Source organism: Eumetopias jubatus, unplaced genomic scaffold, assembly GCF_037043125.1.
Source record: "Eumetopias jubatus isolate StellerSeaLion01/CBP00866 unplaced genomic scaffold, mEumJub1_p1.0 scaffold_2, whole genome shotgun sequence".
In the NCBI taxonomy this organism is placed as follows: domain Eukaryota; kingdom Metazoa; phylum Chordata; class Mammalia; order Carnivora; family Otariidae; genus Eumetopias; species Eumetopias jubatus.
The window spans coordinates 47,786,860-47,807,686 of NW_028274808.1; the positions used below are offsets into that span (position 1 = coordinate 47,786,860).

The 20,827-nt window shown below is 49.8% G+C and overlaps 1 protein-coding gene across 4 annotated transcripts in view; it reads right to left on the reverse strand.

Moving 5' to 3' along the window:
• Window positions 1-4,397, reverse strand: part of EBF2 (EBF transcription factor 2) — a 183,532-nt gene extending 179,135 nt beyond the window's left edge. For all 4 annotated transcript variants that reach the window (XM_028114343.2, XM_088021427.1, XM_028114342.2 and 1 more), the window contains exons 1-4: window positions 4,267-4,397; window positions 1,623-1,779; window positions 552-615; window positions 199-254 (exon numbers count right to left, since the gene is read on the reverse strand). In XM_028114343.2, coding sequence (XP_027970144.1) covers window positions 199-254; window positions 552-615; window positions 1,623-1,779; window positions 4,267-4,397 — 408 coding nt within the window. The remainder of the gene's footprint in view (window positions 1-198; window positions 255-551; window positions 616-1,622; window positions 1,780-4,266) is intronic.
• Between the last annotated feature and the right edge of the window lie 16,430 nt (window positions 4,398-20,827).

Here is a 20,827-nt window from a genome sequence, read left to right on the forward strand (position 1 = left end):
AAAGAAGAAGAGCAAGGGAGGAGAGAGGGAAAATAATTGTTCTCCAGGTTGGACAAGCTGCTAGCTGATGTGGAGAAGCATGTGAAGTCTGACCCAGGAAACCGTGGGGGGTGGGCAGAGGTCAGGGGCAGGCGGGAGGGAGGGAGATGCAGGGGGGGGGCACGGGAGAAGAGGAGATGGGGTGGCCCGCCGGCTCACCTGCTTGGTGACCGAGTCGATGAGCCTGACGTACAGGTCCTGCTCGGTGCGCACGCCTACAGGGGAGGGGGCGGGCACGAGGTAAGGGCCGCGGAGCCGCTCTTGGCTCCCAAACCCATCCCCGCTGTGGGGACCGAGGCCAGGGCAGCCGCTCCAGGCTCCCGACTGCGGGCAAGCACTCCGGCTGTGCGGTCCTGGAGCAAAGGCCGCCCACCCGCCCCTGGCCCTGCCACAGCCTCCCGCAGCCCTGCGCTCCCCAGGCCAGGAGGCTGCCCACAAGCGACTGCGACGTGGTCAGCCGCCCTCCTAGCAAGAGAAACGTGCGGGCGCCGCAGCCGGCGCTAGGCGCTCACCATTGCTGTAGAGGAGCTGTAACTTATAGTGGGTACCGTTGTTGGTCTTCTCGTTGCCTTGTTCCTGAAAAGACAGGCAGCATTCGAGTCCCTTGCCTTCCAGCACCCCCCACCCAAAGAAGGAAAAACTAGAGAGCGCACCCCACCCCGCCTCCCGCCGACTTTCCCCGGCTCTCTCTGCAGCTTTGAACAACCCCCTGCCCAGTCCCAGGTCAAAGGGCAGGAGCGTCTGCCCAGGGCCAACCTTTGCAACTTGCTAGGGCTCGGGCCACTTGACCCTCGGCAACCCCTCTGTCCCCCCCTTTAAAAATGTCCTCAGAAGTGTGACACCCCCCGCTCCCCAGCCGCAACAATAGGACACCGCACCAGGATACCTTTAAACAGGCCCCACCCAACCCTACGGGCTCTGTCCATCCTTAAAAAGCCCCAAAGCTTCTCTTGGCAGAAAGATGCAGGGACTTGTCATTTGCAAGGGTAGCATTTGGCTCTATCCCACCAAGACTAGAGCCTCTGGGGCCACAAGCTCAGGGACCCAGGCCCAGATTCAAGGGGGACCTCAGGAAGCTCCAGCCCTAAAGCTCACAGGCCCAGAGAGGGCAAGAGACTTTCTTCTCATCACATGTCCATTTCATCTGAGATCGAATCCAGCCCCCAAACCCGAGCTGGGGTCAGAGTGGACACTGCACTGGGGAGCGAGAGTGGGAGAGGAGTCTCAACGGGGAAGGTGGGCCAAGACTCGGCTCTGGGTATCCACTCTGCCAGCGCTGGCAGGTGCAAAATAACAAAAAATAACCCGGAGAAGGGCATGCTCTGCCTGAAGGGCATTTGCACCATGGTCAGTCCATGACCAGGCTCTGCTAATGACCCCGGAGTCTGGGTTCGCAGAGCCACCAGCACCCCCGCAGCGAGGAGGTGCCGGGAAATCAACTGATTCAGAGGCTGGGGTGAGAAGCCTCAATTTATCATTCCTGATGATGTGAGTGGAAAAGTGTCACGAGTGACAGATGGAATCTTTAGTGCTTTGCAAGGAGGTAGTTATTAGGCCGTGAGGAAAGGGGGACCTCCACTTACTTTGTCGTTCTCCACAAAATCAACGAAGGCTGTGCGCTCAATCTCCACTGGCTGCCCCTGCCTGTCATAGAGCGCCAGAACGAAGTGAAAGAAGTTGGATTTCCTCAAGTTAGAAGGAGGCTGCTTCTCAAAGTGGGCCCGGGATAGGGCAACTCCGCTGCACAGGAAAAGACATGGAGGACACCGGACAGAGGGAAGGAGAGAAAGATACCATGTTACCAACATGCCCACACAAATACCGCGGGGGGGGGGGGGGGCGGGTGTTCAAGGGTCCCCATCCCTGGTCCAGAGTTCTGGGCCCCTCAGACCTTTTTGCAATTCAGTTTAAGAAGAGGGGACTCTTTCAAGTAGTTGCAGTGGCCACAGGGGTTGGCTGACAGGGCCAACGCCCCTGTCCACTGCCACCGTCTGCTGTTCCAGCCTCTGGGCATCCCAGGGCCCAGCAGCTCACAGTCTGGTCTTTAGTGGAGACCAAAGGATGCCAGCTGCGGACCAAGGCCCAAAGCAGTCCCGAAGGAGGCAGCCCAAGTCTTATTCCATAGGGCCGCCCCTATCTTCACCCTCAAGTGGAGCCGCCAGCTGGGTCAGGATTGGGAACTAGGCCCCTAGGTTAGGGCAATAAATCCTCCTTACTTTTGAAGAAGTGACCCATTTCCTTCACCCTCATTGGCGTTACCAGACCTATTGCTACTGCCCATTACGCACTCCTTGCTCTCTCCAAAAGTTGGTGGGTGGGGAACGTCCTGGGGGCGGCGGGAAACCCAGAGCCCAAGCCTCCATCCTACCGAGAGAGGCCTCTCCTCCCGCTTCCCTCGCTCTTCCGAAAAGTTGCGCCCCGGAGAGTGGCAGAGTGGAATCCCCGGGACCAAGGATCGCGGGCCACTGCGGACAGCGGGATACTGGGGACCCTGCCCCCAGAACTGCTGCGCTTGGAGAAGGCAAAATGTTATTAAGAGGCAGAGAGCGTCCTCGCCTGGGGCCAGGGGGATCCCCGCTTAAGCTGCATCTCTCGGCGGCGCTAGCCAAACCCGCTGACCGCGAAACCCCTGTTGGAGGGCCCGGGGGGCGCCCCTGAGCGTTTTGAGCGTGTGCACACACGTCCTCGCAGACCTGTCGCGGCCGGGGACAAACTAACCGCCAGATCACATTTAACAGAAGTCCCAGGGCCCAGGGGAGCGCGCAGATGGCCAGTGCTGCCCCGCGGCGCTGGGATCTCCGGGCCTCGTACCCCCGGGTGTGAGCACTTTCACTCTTTTGAATGGCGTAAAATTTTGGCTAGAGTCCCCCCTCGGGCTGCCTATTCCAAGTTTAACAATGATTTGATCCGGGGAGAGGAGGAAAGTAGGGGAGGTATCTTTAAGGTGCTTGGCTAAGGAAATGCGCCTTGGAGCCGGCTCTGTGAAGCCGCCTGATTTCCCTCCGCCTGAGCCCTGCGAGTCCCCAGACCGCGGCGGAAAGCCTCCTCTGCCTCGTGCTCTCTGCCGGGGGTATCGGCGCGCCCTGGGCTCCGGCAGAAAGGAGGGAGCAGCGGGCCGCCCGGGTCTCCTCTCCTCCAAGGGTGGCGGCTGGTTCGCTCTACCCGGGACACCTGGAGACGCGGCCTGTCTGGGAAAGGAGGCATTTCTCTGCGTGATGTCAGGACTTAGAGGCAGATGGCTAGGAGAGCGGATAGGAAGGCTGGAGTCGTGGGAAGAAGTTCGTGGGCTCTTTGGGGTTTGTGGGAGGGAGGCTGTCTTTCGAAAGCAAGGACGCGGAGACCACAAATCCCAGCTCAGCAGTGGTGATGAGGAAAAGGGACCAGAATGCCTTCGTGGGGTGGCACCCTAGACAAGGCGTTTACTATCTTAGCACGCGGACGCTTAGAAACAAAGTCAACTTCAGTAACTAGCAAAACTAAAGGCTGCTGATCCCCGCGTTTGCGGCCCGTCTCCTCTCCTCGCCTTTCTTCTTCTTCTGCGGCTCTTTCTACTGCTATTCCTTCGTCTTCTCTTTTTAAACCCTTCTCTTCCCTCACCCGCTCTTCCGTGCGTCTGGTCCACTGTTTTATCTCTGCGCCTGGACCCTCCAGCCTGCCCCCCCACCCCCACGCCCCGGAGCTCCCGGCCTCTTTGCCTTCCCAGCAGCGGCTCCGGCCTCTCCCACTCCTCGCGTCGCCGCCGCCATCTGGCCGCGGGGCTTCCGGCCTTCAGGAATCACCCGGCAAGATGCGGGAGGAGAGGCGCTTGCAAGCGCCGTGGCGAAACGCGGGAGGCGCCGGGAAGCCGGCTCTCCGGCAGTCGCCGCTGCCAGCTCCGGTCCTCGCGCTCCGATCCCGGCCGGGCCCGCATCGCAGGACCAAGAGCTGAGCTGCAAAGCGTTGGATGCCACTTTGTTATTTTTCTTCCCAAAGAGTGGTCTGTGGGGAAGGAGTGGGGGAGAAACACAAACGACCCAGGCAGTTCGGAAACTCGAGTGTCGGCTGCGGGGTAAGTGTCCCCCCCTGACTGCAGCGACCTGCCTGTCCTAGGTCGAGCTCCAGCGCGCGGGGCCAGGGCGACAGATGGGGGGAGAGGGAGGAGGCACACAGACAGACAGACGGTGAGAGCGAGAAAGGGAACGAAGAAAAGCATTTAAGACCGTAATAACTGTGAGGCCGTATCGTTACCTCTGCGCCGCGACATTGGCGTCCACCACGCCGACATTCCGGACCCAGGACCTGACCGAATCCATCTCGGCACCCAGTGATTTCTCTTTCAGAGCTGGTCCTCTTCCTAAAGTATCTTGAATCCCAAACATTTAAAAAGTCTGGTCTACTGTCGCTTTAAAAATACGAGTTACAACACTGTCCCTACTGTTCCCAATGCTGTCACCAAACCGTCTCCTCCAAAGCAATCCAAGAAAAGGGATCAAGAGCCGAAGTTTGAGTCTCTCGTTGGGGTGGGGGGGGGGGATAAAAAGAGATAACCCGTCCTTTGCTTCGCGCGTGAGGTGCGGACTGATGTAGTTAAAGTTTGCTATTTATCCTCCGCAAGTTCAGATCTGCCGCCTCAGGGCCTCCGTCCTAGGTCGCTCGCATCCTTCCAGCGGCAGCGCTGCCTCCAGAAAGTGATCACAATTTAGAAGCATCACCTGTTCTGGGAGAAACAGGAGGAGATTGATGGCTGCCTGATCTTTCCCCTTCCTCCTGGTCCCCCCTCCCTGCTCCTCCCCACCGCTCGAATTTAGAAAAAAAAAAAAATCCCCAACTGGATCAGTTGTAAAAGGAAGGGGAAGACCCGGAGCCGAGAGGAGGCGGTGGCTGGGAGCACCGCGCAGCCGGGCTGCAGCCGCTCGCGGGCCCCATGAATGGGTTACTACAGCCGCGGCCGCGGGAGGCGGAGCCGCGCCCCGATAAGGAGCCTCATTTGCATGGACGCTCGGGATTGGCCGGCGCTGGGCAGGCCGGGCCGACGTCCTCCGGCGGCGCGCGCTACGCTCAGCGTTGCTGGGAGTCCGGGAGGTGAAAGGGGACAGAAAGCCGTGGACGCTGCGTCCTTGCCCGAACCCCGTGTGGGTGCGTGGGCTGAGGCCCCCAAATCTTGCACTGAAGCCGAGTAGTCAGCCCCCGCAGGTTGGGATGTCCCCGCTTAGTCTGGCCGCGGGAGCAGGAAGACTCCGTGGATCTTGCCACTAGATGCAAATTTTTGTAGCCTGCGGGGAGGCATATTCATTCTCATTCTCCGGGCTTGAATCTGTGTGCATGTTTGTGAAGAAGCGGAGAGTGTGACCACATGTACTTATGTTTTGTGCAAACGTTCCCCAGAGTAACCCAGTTCCCTGAATGGCTCTCCCCAAGTCTCCTGGAGTCTCGTGGAGACACTCAGATTTTGTGTGCGGTTTACAAGTTGTTGAGAGAGGAGGATATATGAATGAAAGCAGCGGGGTGGGGGACGAGCAAGGCTCAAGTGCTATTCAAATAAATAGAGTGTCACGGAAAACGGTCAAGGAGCTAAGGAAAATACCCCGGGCAGACGTGAGCGGGAGTCGCACCCGTGCAGATGAGAGCTTGCTGACAGATCGCGGTTCGCTGAGCGCGAGAGCTTCCCGGCGTTGTCCCGGGAGTCCCCCCATTCCACCCCACTCCAGTTCCCGAAGCCCGGGGGTAGCCAGCAGAGGAGCTGCAGGGAGGTAGTGGGGAAGTCGCGGAAACTTTGCCCACGGGGGTGCGGTCGCCGCCTTGTTGCCCGCGGGCTGGTGGCCGGGAGGCGGCGGCAGGTCAGCCAAACAGCTGAAACCCTAGACGGCTTTTTAACCACGCCGGGCAGCTCACGGTGCCTATTAAAAATCCTCCCGGCTGGGTGTTATTTTCTTGCTTCTCCTTTTGTATTCTGATCTGCGCATAGATCTGCTGCTGAAATCTAGAACACCAGCGCGAAAACAGATTTGAAGACAATGAATGCAAATCTGTGCTCAAAGACCATCTGCCGTAGAGGAGACAAATCAGCTGTTCCACAGTTCGAGCGACTGCGCCCGAGCCTCCCGGCTTCATTACTGAGAGGGCCTTGGCTAAAGCCTGGATTACATTCAGGAGACTTTCCCCCCATTTAGGACTCAAATTTGAGCGTCAATTGACTCTCGACCAGATCCCTTAGGTGTAGGTGAGCGCTCAGAAATGAACTGCGAGAGTTTGCCGCTAGAGGACACAGCGCCTTGCAACTCGTTTGCCAGAGCCGACTGGAAGCTCGCACTTTTCAGAAAATGCAGGTCTCTTGAGCGAGGGACCGATCTGCGCCTCTACTCTACCCCAGGGGCAAACCGAGACCCTAGACTGCGCCAGCGGATCGCGCTAAGGATGCGCAGGTCTCTACTACAGATACTCACTTGAAAACCAATGAGGAGGGGGTGGGGGAGGTTAGCGAACCCTTTATGCACATACCCAGGGTCCAGGGATTGGGGTAGTTGATTCAGGGGGCGGAGAACGTGAAACCCCCGCCCCTGGGTCGTGCTGATTGTGGCACTGCGACCCCAGGGTTCTGGCTTGGTCCTGTTGGACAATAGGGAGCAATGAAGAAAGACTGGGCGCCAGGGTATGGCACAGGACTGTTGTAAAAACCAAAATAGGAGTTGTCCATGGAAAGGACGGTGGAGAGAAATCTGTAGGATTGAAACTTCTACCCTGTTTCAACCTGGCAATTCTCTATTGTATGAAGGCTTTATGGATAATTTCGGTCCCTGCAAACACTAAACTCTCGGAGTCTTCTACCCCGGCCCGCTCTCTTCATAAAATCTCTCTGAACCTAAACCACCCAGCCCCATTCTCATCTGCGGTCCGTGCCCGGCGGAGCCGATGCCTCGGGTGGCGGCGGAGAGTGTGGAACAGCCCTTGAGCCCCTCAAGATGTGTTGATGAGCCCGGCGATGTTTTTCAAGGGGCCTCTGATCTGCTGCACCTCCACGCTGCCCAAGAGAGGTACTGAGCGCAGTCCGAGGGACGGCAAGGCAGCAGTGGGCCCGAGCCTGGCCAGACAGCCTGCCTCTCAGGTCCGGGGTAGCTGGGGTTAAAGGGCAGAGCCCCGGTCGAGGACGCTGGCTCTTCTCTCCTTCAACAGCTGCCACCCAAATTATGCCCCTCAGGAAGCGAATGAATTGGTCCTTTCTCCCGGCTCCCTGCTGCCCGCCCCAAACCAGACGGCAGCGCAGCGCTGGCGCCCCGACCCCACCTCCCAAAGACAAGTTCTGGGGCCGTGGTGCCCCGCAGGGAGGTAGTTTGGGAAAGCCGAGACCCCGAAACTTTGACGTGGGAGGAGGCGGGAGCTGCACCGCACCCCTCCAAGACGGCTGCGCTAGGGGCGCCCTCCCGGCTCTGGTTAGGGCGCTCCAGGCAAACAGCGGCGGCGCTGCTGGGGGCCCACCCGCTGCGAGCCGCGGGCGTCCAAGTTCCCTCTGGGCGGGAACGAAGTTCCTGGGCTAGAGCGGGAAGGAGGGCTGAGGGAACAGGGAGTAGGGGGAAGCCGCCTTGGGCCCAAACGAGGCGGCGCTTCGACCTTTGGGGAGCAGGGAGCGTCTCTGCCAAATGAGTTGGGTTTAATTAGGTTTGTGTAGGTTTGGGGGAGGATGGACGCAGAGTTGGCCACCGGCACAGAAGGAGCATTGGTTGGTGATGAAGTGAGCCGCTGCTCCTGGAGGGTCACTCCCGTCTCTGTAGCCGCCGGCTACCCCCAGCAAACCTCCTTTTAGAGCACGCCACAGAAATCCCGCCCTGAGCCGCGCGGGGGCCCGGCTGGCGCAGCTGCGGCCCCGGGGAAGCCCGGCCCTGCGGGGGTGCGGAGCCGCGCGCGCATCCCCGGCTCCCACCCGCGAGCTTCGTTCTGCCCCTGGCCAGGGTCGAGAAAAATCTAAAATGACCATTATTAAAATACTTCACGACCTTCTATTTACACAAAATTGAGGTGGGGGTGGTGTTCCGTCTTATACCCTGTCCCCTCCTTTGTTCACTCTTCCCAAGGAACTCTCCGGTTTTCTTTCCGTTCACGTTTCACATCCGCACCTCAGTGCAATATGTTCAATTTCCTCCGGATCGGTTTTAAAGCCCGTTTCCCCCAATATCGTTTGGTCCAGTCTCCTGGGCGCCGCATCTCTCCTCCGGGTCAGAGGTTTGGAAATTTTTCTTAGAAAATTGTTCACCAAGCCTCGTTCTCGTCAGGCAGGACACTGGGGTGAAATCAGAGGTGTGAAAACACCCCCCCCCTTACAACCTGACCATCACCCACACCCACCAGACACTCACTGAGACGCCTGGGTCTATGCAGCCCGAAGAACAGAGCCTGGCTAGTACCCAGGGAATTCGATCCATAGGGACAATCAGTCTGGGTTTTGTAAATGGACAAGGAAGCCTCTCTTAGGGATTTTTCCAATTTGTTTGTTTTAGTTGGAACCTTTGCTTTTTATTTGCCGGAATAGAAATAAATGGATTTGCTCTCCATCTCAGAACCCTTTTGAATATTTAGCTCACAATTCTTCGTGGAATGATTTTTAAAAAACATCCAACTCCACTAACTCCCACTCCAAATTTCGTCAGTATTTTTCTTGCAGAAACTGGACTTGTATGCTCCATAAATAAGAATTCCCTAGAGAGGGAGGGAGAAAAGATACTACTGTATTCGCAAATGCACCACAAATATTTCAGGAGGACTCCACCATCCAGGCCGAACAATTCTCTTTCAGGACAATTTGGTAAGAAGTTAGATTCGCTTCTTGATTTGTTTTTACATAATGAAGGGGATTGGAGCAGGAACAGCTGCAGAAATGCTGAGGCATGGAAAAACGTTTTATAGACACATAAGATTGCTTGCACCCAGTCCAGTCAGGTCACTGCAATGAGTTTACCCAAAATGGACTGAGTTTGGCTCTGCGCTAGCACTTGGCAACTCCAGAAAGCTCTTCCTCCCCTCTCTCCTCTTTTTCTTCCTCCTCTCTGGCTTGCTCCCTCTCCCTTCAGTATCCCTGCTCTGAAAACACCCTTCCTTCCCATTTCCTTATTCCAGGCGCAGAGAGGGAGGGAGCCTGCGCTGAGGCAAAGAAGCCGAAAGGTCAAGAGAACAAATTTTCCAAACAGCCCCGCATTTGGACATTTGGAGAGCCGGCGTCGGAACTGGGCCCGCGCCAGCGCAGGGAATGGATGCCCCGGAGGTGTGTGTGTGGGGAGGCAGGTGATCTGTAGAGAGAGAAGCGCTTTGTGCAGCCTCCACGCGAACCTGGGGGCCTGGCTTCCTGGGTGGGTGGGGTGGCCCGAGCGTCAAGCCCCCGACTGGCGCTGCGATGGGGTAAACCGGCAGGTTGCAGCCCCTTCCGGGTACCTGGGCCCCAACACGTTGGCATCTCCGTCACCACAGCACTTAAGGCACAGCGATCGAGGGGCTAATTGACCGGCATTAAGAGACCCAGTCGAATAGGTCTTCACTCAAGATAAGGCGGGGAGTAAGATACAAAAGAACCGAGGCGGGCCGTTCACCCAGCATTTCCCGGACGCCAAGCACTGCCACACACTGTCCTTAAACTCGACAGCAACACGTTCAGTGGGATTTATTTGCTCCCAGTTTACAAATGTACAAAATGAGGTTGGGAGATGGCCTCTCGGCCAATAAACTGGAAAACTGGGAACAAAGACCCACACTAGTCTTCACTTCCGATACACCACAGTTGGCGTGCAATATAAGGCCTTTAAACAGAAGAAGTTAAATACGACTTTTCCCCCCTCTCCCCCCCCCTTTTTTTTTTTTCGGTTTCTCGGCTCAGTTGAGGGGAAAGATAACTGAAGAGCTACTCTGAAACGCTCCCCTCCTCCCTGGTGGTCCCCGCCTCCCGCCAGCCGGCTGGGGAAAGCTCTCGGGACCTCCCAGCTCCCTCCCGGCTCTCGGCGGAGGTGTGAGCGATGTGTTGATTATTCATATTTTTGCCGAGCAGACACTCCGCCGCGGCCGGCGCCGCCACATTTCACACGTACACTCACGTACACACATGCACACGCGCTCACTCCGGCCCCGCGCTCACTGCGCTCTGTGCGCTGGGGACCGCAGCCCCCATCAGGCACTGCCCTCCTCGGATAGGGGAGGGGTGACAAAAGGCTCTCTCTCACCCTCCCCAGGTCGCCTCTTCCTCCTGGCCCCCAGAAACACACCCTTGGCTTCCCCATCCAACTTTCTTCTCCATGATACACTCGCCTTCCCAACTCCCCCTCCGGAGTTGGGAGTGGAGGGGTGCGGTAACAGCTACAAATATGGCACCAGCTAGAATTTCCATTTGGCACTAGGAGATCTCTTCCTCCAACACACACACATCACTGTCACCTCCGCCCGCACCACACACCTCACGTGGCAAGAGAGAAAATCGAGGGGGAAAAAAGCGCACTTGGGTAAAATCCATGCTTTCAAGTTGTCTTTAAAGGTGTAAACTGGACTTCTAACTGTGGAATCTCCTCAAATGCTACCCAAGGCCTAGCAATTCCATCTGTCTGATGGGGAACCCCACCCCCACCCCCGCACCTCCGGGAGCTAGACAAGCATTTCGGGGTGGGTGGGTGCAGGGAGTGCGGGACGTGGCACCTGCGGTGAAACCTCAGAACCAGCTGGGAAAACAGAGCTAGCTCGCCGGGCGGAGCAGCTCCGTCCCACCCTCCAAGGGCGGCTCACTTCCACTTATTCTGGTTTCCCGACGGAGAGCAGAAGGGAGTCACAGGCTTGGCGGTCCCCCGCGTGGGAGCAATCCCAGGGGCCGGCGGCTCTTTGAGCATTGTTTTGAGCAATGCCGGCCGCACCATGTAGGGGGCGCTGGACTAAAGGCCACGAAGCCCTAGCAACTCCGCACTTTTCGGCGGCTCTGACCCAGGACAAGTTGGGGCGCTCCAGTTGTACTTACAGGGCGGGCTGCGCGACGAAGGAGAAACTCTTCCAGCTTAGGTGTCCGCAGACCCGGGTTAGAGCCGCGCACTTACTGGTGAGGTCTTGGGCATTTGATCTGACTCTCTGAGCCTCAGTTTCCTAACCAGTGAAATGGGGGTGTTATTCCTCTGAACCTCAGTTTCCTTATTGATAAAATGGGGATATTTATGCCTCCAGAGCTACACTTGCCTTACGGGTAAGAAGATGGTTTAGGTGAGAGTATCTGGCACGTAGTAAGTGTTCAAGAAACTCTTGTTTGCCTTCAACGTCTGCAACTGTAAAATGAGCATGATAGTGTTTGCTTGTTGTATACCTCACTAGGTCCTGTGAGTCTCTTGTGGGGGTGATTTTTCTCTCTACCTGGCCTGCGAGCTCCTTGAGACCAGAATTCTGACTTACTTGTCTTTACAGCTCTTTGGCCTGGCACGCGGCTGGTTCCCGCAGTGGGCGCTGCGGCATTTTGGTTTAGCATGGAATTACATCTAGGAAAGGAGCCTGTTTGGTGCTCGCAGGTGTCAGAGAGCACGGAAGTCAATCAAGTCGGGGGCCTTCCCGAGGAGGGAATGCGACTTCCTAGGAGTTTGCTTTTGGGGGCTCAGCGCTGCCTTTTCCCGCCGCAGTTGACAGATCGCAAGCAGGACCAGAGTGCGGTTAGCTGTGGGCACCGCTGCTGACCCGCAGGCGTCCTGGGATCGCGGAAATCACCAGGGAATTGGAGAAAATCACAGAGTTCTGGAAAGGCCTTTAGTCTAGTGTGACAGACACCAGTTGATTGATGGCTCAGGGAAAGCCAGGAGCCTCTCCCCCGGCCCAGCACCCTCCGGGGGGAGACGCGGCTCCCCTGGAGCGACGGGTCACGGTCTCCGCGGAGCTAAGCTCCAGAGCAGCGCTTTCCAGAGACCGCGTTAAAGGAAGTTGGGGGCGGGGGAGTGGGGCTGGCGCGGGGAAGCAAGGAGGTGGAAGCACCCAGACGGAGCGAGCCCGGAGTTGGCAGAAAAGGGGGGAAGAGGACAGAAGGAAGAGAGGGGTTCCAAAATTTTGTTTCCCCCAAGACTAGAGCCTCCTAGAATCCCCTTTATAATTGCACCTTTCATTCAAAGGCAGTGCAGGTTTATTGCAGGAAAAAAATATATAAAAACAAAAACAACCACAACAGAATAAATTCATAACCATCCCTAACCGCACCAACATAAACTATTGCTAATATTTCGGTGGGTTTCCTCCCAGTCTTTCTTCTATGCATATTTTTGTATTCTGATTTGTAATCTTTTGACTCACTTATAGCATATATTTCCATACCATTAAATAGTTTCCTACAGTAACATTTAATATTGGCATAGTATTTCATTATCTGGAAAAGGCATACCGTAAGTTGTTTAGTCAGTCTGCTGTTGTTGAAGTGAAGTTGTTTCTAATCGTTCACCATTATAAACAATACTGTGATGAACATCTTTGTGGCTATGCTTGTCACACAACTATAATTCTTTCCTTGAGATAAAGTACTTAAGGTAAAATTGCAAATTCAAGACTATGCATGTTTTGAAGCCTATATACAGATTGACAAATTGTCCTCTAGAAAAACTAAATTTACACTCTCTTCTGCCCCCACCCCAACCTTCCTTAATCCTTAGTTATTTTCTTATTTTAAAACTCTGCCAATTTGATATGTCTTTTGGTATTTTTATCTACATTTTATGTCTCTTTCATGAATTTCCAGTAAGGGGAAATTATTTTTTATTCATTTTTGGCCACTTACATCTTTGGGGAGTTGCAAGTTCTTATGTTATTAAAAACATTGCATTTTAATGTATCATATATATTACAAATATTTTCCCCAATCTTTGTTTGCCTTTAATTTTATTTATGGTAATTTTTTGGTGGTGACTATAGTTGTATTTCATTTAGGATGTTTTCATCTGCAAATAACAAATTAAGTGACTAACAGTGACTTGAGCAATGAAGACATTTAGTTATCTGACATAACAAGAAGTCTGGGGGCAGATGGCCCCAGGTTAGGTGTAGCACTCACTAATATCATAAACTACCCTGTTTCTTTTGCTCTTCACCCCATCATCCTCTGCATGATGAGTTTTTAATCTCATGTTCACTGTCTCATGGTGTTCAGATGGTTGATACAGCAACAGACATCATAGCACACATTCAAGGCAGGAAGCAAGAGGAACAGAGATACCAGAAGATTCTGTACCTTTGTATAGCAAAGTTAAAGCTTTTCAGGAAACAGTCCTTATGTCACCTTGGCTGTAACTAAGTCACATATTCTATCCACAGTCAGATGGGTAGCTGAGAAAGCAAGTACCCACTTTTCCATAGTCTGTGTGATAGGCCTCAGAGATGGGGGTTGAGAATGGCAGTTGGATTAGAAAAACAAGCCCACCACACACACACACAAAAAAAGTGTCTTCAATTGTATAGGATTAAATCCATTCATCTTTTCCTTTCTGATATCCTCCTTTTGAGTTATTCTCAGGTAATCTTTCCCCATTCTAAAATAATTTAACTACTGACCTATATTTTTTATGATCTTTTTCTGTTAAAAATTTTCCCCTCAATAAACAAATTTGTTTCTGTGGTCTTGGTTCCACTTTCATCAGCAAGCACCAACATTTTGAAAGACTAATTTAAATAGAAGATTAGTTATAGATGCATCTAAATATTTAATATATTCCTTCTTTCATTCAAAACATATTTGATGTTTCTATATCAACTATGGCACCTGGAATTTATTGTGGTTTATGTTATGAAATAGAAATAAAATTTCCATCCCCAAATTGTTATTTGTACTAACAGCATTTATTAAATAATCCACAATTTCCCCAAAAATGTGAAATGTCACTATATATATAAAATAAATATTGAGATTTTTAAATTTGAATTGGAAATTTAGGATATATTTAGAAACTAGAAAAACCACATGCTATCCAGTTTACTCATTTTCTTTTATGCCATACAGTAAAACTTTATAGTATTCTTCATACAGGTCTAGCAAATTTTTGTTTAAATTATTACTTGGTAGTTTGTGAATATATTTTTTCAATTATAGTTACTAACTGATTATTGGTGAAAAAAGCGAAGTTGTTTGTTTATTATGCAGTCATCTTACTTACCTCTTATTAGCTGTTGTAGTTTAATTGATTCAGTTAGACTTCCCAAATAAATAATTATATTACCTGCTTAATGATATTTGGTTTCTTTCTTTCCAATAAATACAACTGATTTATTTTACCTGTTTTATTGCATTGGCTAGGACCTCTAATATAAGGGCAAATAGTAGAAGTGTTGGAGATAAACTTTTTCTTGTGTCTGAATATTATAGATATTTTTGTAATATTCCGTTATTAATTTGACTATTTTGTCAAATATTATTAAGTAAGTATGTTTCTTCGGTTTCTAAGAATTCTGGTCACAAATATATGTTGAATGTATCAGATACACTCTTAGCACTTATTAGGATGAGGATAGAACTTTTCTCCTCTTTCTATTATTATGATTAATTATTAACACATTTACTAATGTTAGTCTATCCTTGCATTTCTGTAATAAACCCAACAGGGTCAATCATTTATTCATTCATCACAAATTTATCAAACACTCACCTTGCCAGAGACACCGTGCCAAACAATGCCCAGTCTGTGCCCTTGTGGAATTTATATTCCAGTGGGAAAGATGGAAATTGACCTACAGTTTTCTCTTGTTAAATCTATCTTTGCAAGTCTGTGATGTATTTAATCTCTTGACACTCAGCATTCGTTCCCATCACCTATGACTTCCTGACCTGGAGGTTAATTCTTTAATGCTCTATGAGTCAGTCATTCCTAAGTACCTACTTAGGGTCTGCCTCTCCAATTATTCCAATAATTTTGCAAGCTCCAAATTTCCTTTATTAAATTTCTTTCTACTTATATGTTTAGAACAGTTTATATTTTTTGTGCCAAACTCTAACTAGCATATCAGGTTTAGTATCATGGTTATACAAATACTGTAAAAAATAATCTTGGGGCACCTGGGTGGCTCAATCAGTTAAGCGTCTGCCTTTGGCTCAGGTCATGATCCCAGGGTCCTGGGATCGAGCCCTGCACCAGGCTCCCTGCTCAGTGGAGAGCCTACTCTTCCCTCTCCCCCTGCTGATCCCCCTGCTTGTGTGTTCTCTCTCTCTCTCAAATAAATAAAATCTTTAAAAAATTTTAATCTCTATCCTTTCTTATGTTCAAGATTAGTTTAAATAGCATATGATCTATGTGTTTTTATAAAGTAACAGTACTTTCTCATATGGCATCTTATCTAATTTATTTGATAAGTTATCTAATTTATTTGATGGCTATTGATTTATTCAAGTTTTCTATCTCTTGGTGAGTATATTTGGATAATTTTTATTCTCATAGAAAAATTATTTATATCATTGATATTTTAAAGTGGATAGCCATAGAGATATACCTTGTTTTCTGCTGAAATTTTAATTTTCTGTATCTGAAATAATTCTTCTCATTTCCCTTGTTGCATATTTGAATTTTGTGTTCTACTTTGTTTTAATTCCTCAAGACTATTCCAGTTTACATTCCCATCAAGAGTGTGCCAAAAAACTTGTTATTGTCTGACTTTCTAATTTTGGCCCATCTGATAGATATAAAGTTATACCTCACTGTTGTTTTAATGTGCATTTCTTTGATTGCTGGTGGGGTCGAGCATCTCTTCCGATACTTTTTTGGCCATTGGGGTCTCCCTCCAGTTAACCATTTCTTCATTGCATTCCTCATTTTCCAATTGGATTTTCAGCCTTGTTGTTGCTAATGCTCTCTGCTGCTGCTGCTGCTATGGATGTTGACGATTTGTAGGAGTACCTTGTACATTGAGATATTAATCACTTGTGAGTTTTAGATGTTGCAACTATAATCTCTTAATTTGTCATTTATCCATAACTTGATCAGTATTGCCTTTTTTTTCACTAGAAATGCTTCATTTTTATATTGTCAATTCCATTTATTTTTGTGCTTTCTGGTCTTATTCAAAATGTCTCCCTGTCTTCAGGGTCACAAAGAAATACCCCGACCCTTTTATTATAGTTTTATCTTTCACATTCATGTGCTTAATCTCTCTTGAGTTTAACTTGTAACATGGTCTAAGATAATGGTCCAGATTTTGTTTTCTCTATTGAACGAGACACAAAAACGTGATGACTTAATTGTAACATGGTAAGAAAGGAAATTGTCCCAAATCTGGTTTAGGACCTAACTTCCTTATGTATGTGATATAACTTACAATTCTTTCTGGGAAATGCTTAGCATTCTTAAACAATTTTTTGATAGACTTTACTGAAAGTAAAAGCACCTCTGAGTTGTGGGTCTTGAGAGGAATCTGATATTAACTGGCACCCTTTTATTGTATCACCTTTTTTTCTGAAAATTTATTTTCCCAGAGAACAGTCTTTGAAATGACGAGCTCAGGACACTCTTCCTTCATGACAACTTTGAAATAAAGCTTTGACAGGGGCTTGGAATCATTTTTCCAGAAAAGTTGTTTTCACGACCGTGTGTATAGTCTTCAGCTCTTAATTTAGACACACTTCTCAGTTCACCAGAGTACCTCTTGGAGTAATTTTTGGGAAATTATATATGGATATTATCATTTTTTTACAGCAACATCACTGCCTCCATTACAGTTCTGTTTGGTAATAATCTCCAAGAATTGCTTAGAATCCCCTCATAGAATGGTGACAATAAGGGTCAGCTCCCAGTGAACTCTTTACTCTCATTGTGATGACAATCATTTAAGAGTTACATTGCTAAAACTGTTATTTTTCCAGTGATTCTACACAGCTGCAGCAGATAGACCTCTCTCTTTTAAATACAAACTCTCTTTAAAAATAAATAAATAAATAAATATTCTCTTTAAATGTCTAAAGACTACGCCTATCCAGTGATTATGCTTCCTCTGGCGGCAAGTCCTCCTAGAGTATCCTGGGCAAGCACACCTTCTGTACTTTCATTTCATCTATAAAATGGGATAATGATGCACTTTAGCTATTTGTCTTCTGTTTTCAGGTAATGGGAGTTGGGATAGAGTCTTATATGGATTTTGTTGAGCTCCTCCAGGACTCAATGAAGAAAGAAGAGAAATACTTAGAATTACTGTACATTTTACTTTTCTAGATTTAGCATTTTCATTCTATGGAGAATGTCAAAGTAGCTATCTCTAGAAGCAACTGTACTGAGGAGCGTCATCCTTATGTCTGAGAGTTTCATTTTCATGTTTATTGTGTTAAAGGGGGGCAGTGTTAATTGGAGCAGTGACTTTTTGTTTCAGGGCCTTACTGTGGCCAGCCTCAGCAGTGCCCAGGCTGTATTTAGGATACCTCCCCAAACAGATGTCTATTCCGAGTGCTAGAACAGTTTCCTCACACTGACACCCTCGCTATGCCTTTGCAAGGCTCTGCGGCATGGATAGAATGAAATTCTCCCAGATCATCCACGGTCCCAGCTGCTTTGAGTTAGAGCATGTTGGTGGGGTGACTTCCACTGGTAGTTTTTCAGCTGAAGAAAATGCATAAAATGAATACAAAGGAAACACCTGTCTAGGCAGACCCTTCCCTCGATCCAGTCTCACCTGCAATCAATATATCTTAGAGAAATTGCTTGAAGTTTATAGTATGAGAATGGCAAATTTCTCTAGTTTCCAGCAATAATATGTCTTTTTATTATAATATTCTTTTGGCAATTTCAATAGGAATTTGAAGAATGGGCTCATAGGACTGGAATCTCTTACTCAGTTCTATATTCCCAGCACCTAGTAAAATGTAATATGTGTGAAGAATGTGTGTGTGTGTGTGTGTGTGTGTGTGTGTGTGTGAGGAAGAAGGGATGAATTCAGTGAATTGAGATCACATAATGTAAAGTCTAAGTCATCCTTTTAAGAATTAAAGGAGATACTGGCTAGATGAATCGTGTGACTTGCAGTAGTAAAATGGTACTGTCCCCAGCAAACCGGGATATATGGTCACCCTATGCATAAGGGAAATGGGGAAGAAAGAGGAGAAAGAAAGAGGAAAAATAGTGGGGTGAAAGGATGAGAGAAGAAAATGTGCTTGGATCCCTGGGAAACTAACTCTGAGATGAAGTCTGGGCTTCGGAAGTTGATTGAGAACGGCCTTGTCAACAGTCAATGAGGGGGTGTGAGAGAAGGAAGATTGGGCAGAGGAAGAAGTTCACTTCCATGGGCCACAGGGAAGTCTGAAACCAAGATGGCCCTTCAGAGATGACCCAAATCAAGGCAAGGAGCCTGTGCCTTTCTTGATGCTCATGAGATGTGGTAGCTGCCTTCCATGGAGGTCAGTTCCCTTCCATGGGCTCTCAGCAGCCAACAGACCCAGCACTAGGGCATGCCTAGGGTCGAAAGAGGGATCGAGGTCCACTCCCATCTGCCCATTGTGCTGCTCAGTCACCTCCTTCATAGACGATGTTTACCTTCATCTGGAAAAGTTCCTAAAAGATTCAATGGCACAAAGTACAGTACCTGCAGCTGCAGCTGGACTCAAGGCCACAGTGGATACTCATCATCTTTCTCTGCAACCTCTTCTAGATTCCCCTCACTCTCAAATAGCATTTAGCTGGTCAGGGTGTGTTAGAGTATCATCCACGAGAAGTTTGAGTCTCAGGTGACCATACCTCTCTCAGGCTATGGCTGCTGGATTTTTCCACTTGTCATCAGAATTGGATAGGGGAGTACCAAGAGATTTCCCCACTGGATCCCTTGGCAACCAAACACATCCCTCCCTGTTCTCCTTGTATAACAGCAGCACCCCCTGATCCCAGTGATCCCCAAGCCAGAATGGTGACCCCTTTCTTCAGTTGCTGGTTTCTTAGCACAAGAAACCCCACATAAGCCAGGCAGTAGCCGTATAGCTTAAAGTTTAAAGTTCTTGCCATGTCCCTTATTGAAAGGATTTCCTTCTGGGAACCAAGACTTCTAGGCCCACCTAGAGTTTCAGGGGAAGGAAGCCTAAGTTCCCTAAGTGGGGCACTGGGAATGAAGAAATGGGGCTGTTCCTACTTCCACACTATGTTTCTCAGCCTTATGTGTTCTATCTATCAGGAGCTCCGTGCCATATAATGGCAGAGATTAAGGGAGGATACTCATAGGGTATCCTCTCCAAGCTGGCACCTCAATAATTCTATTGAGGCCAGCAGTTTCTGGGTGATGGAATATAACAGGGCCAATGGGTCCTCTGCTTGTGTGCCCACTGGAAAGTGGGTCTGCTGGTCTAAGGTGACATTTGGCAGGATCCCAAGTCGGGGGATCAATACTGTACAAACAATGAGAGTTGAGTTGGTTTCAGCACCTCAGGCAAGAAAGGCAAATCCACACCCCAATTATGCATTCATTTGAGTCAAGATGAAGAACTAGCCACTTTCCACCGAGTGGCAGGTTGGTCTGCTCCAGAAATGTTGCTGTCCAGAGGACCAGCATCGGTCTCTTGCTGGCAGGTCGGACATAGGGCAGCCACAGTGGTCAGCCTTTGTGCGTGGCCACTTGTACTCTGTTGGTCCACGTGTCTCTGCTACGTTGGCTATGCCGTTGATGCACTCCTGTGTCAGCACTGTGGTGGTCGGGTGCAGAGACTGGCTGGGTCATTATGTGTGCTGGATTGCTAAGCACCTCTTTCCTGGTAGATGCTCTCTGCTGTGTGTTAACATGGGACATAGAGATCTTCACATTCACACTTCATACCCACTCCAATGGGTCTGACCACATGCCTCTTCCCCAGTCCTCTTTCTTCCCCCAAATCTTTCTCCCTCTAAAGCTCTGACAAACCAGTGATTTGCGACTGCCCACCTGTCCATATGTCTTCTGATTTTAGAAACTCATTTTCTCCCACACAGAATGGATGACCAGGCATATTGCCCAAAGCACTTCCCATGGAGAGGATTTCCCCTGCCCCCATTATTCAGGGCCATCACTGATGTGGGGCTGGAAGTTAGCTGCGGTCCATTTTTTACTTGCTCCACATACCATGCAGACCCATCTGTGAGCCACACTTGGCCTTTTTCTACCTCCATCAGCTGGTCATAAGGAACCACCCAACTCCATGCAGCCAGAGGGATGGGCTGAGGGACAGGCACTGCTCCAAAAACAGTGGTGGGTTCAGAGGGAGTTTGGAGGTTTGGCCAATTGACCCATGCAAGCCCAACCCCAGATGGACCACTTCCATCTCACAACACATTGCTGCTGGGACCTCCAGACTTAGGACTTGGCGGGGCTGACAGAAGCCAGCTCATCTGGCTGCAAGGTCACTTGAAGTCCCAGGGTCAGTTGCACCATATCTGCCAGGGTCCAGAAGCCTTTCAGGAATTGTTTTTCAGACATGTAGTTCTCTGCTGATATGGCTGGCTTGCTCCCGAACTCTACGAGTCTATATTGTGATTCTCCTATTGGGACACTCCATAAACTCTACCTGATGCCTTTTGACACTGCAGATACCTCAAATTCCATAGGGTCCGTTGCATCAGAGGCCTGAATATCACATTGCTTGAACCTCAGCCTGGACCTGAGCTCTTTCCTACTCTGGGTACCGCCAGAGTTGGCAGCCAATGGGAAAGTATTATTCCTAGGTGTGGAATACATGATTTCCAGAACCTGAGGCCCACTGGGCATTGTGCTTCCTTCTTAGTGGTAAGAGGTGCAAGATGTAGTCATTTATCCTTTACCTTGAAGTAGATGTCACATAATGTTCCAGACGAGTGCACCCTTAAAAATCTTACTCTTGTGGCAGACATCTGAATCCTCATTGGGTTTATTTCCT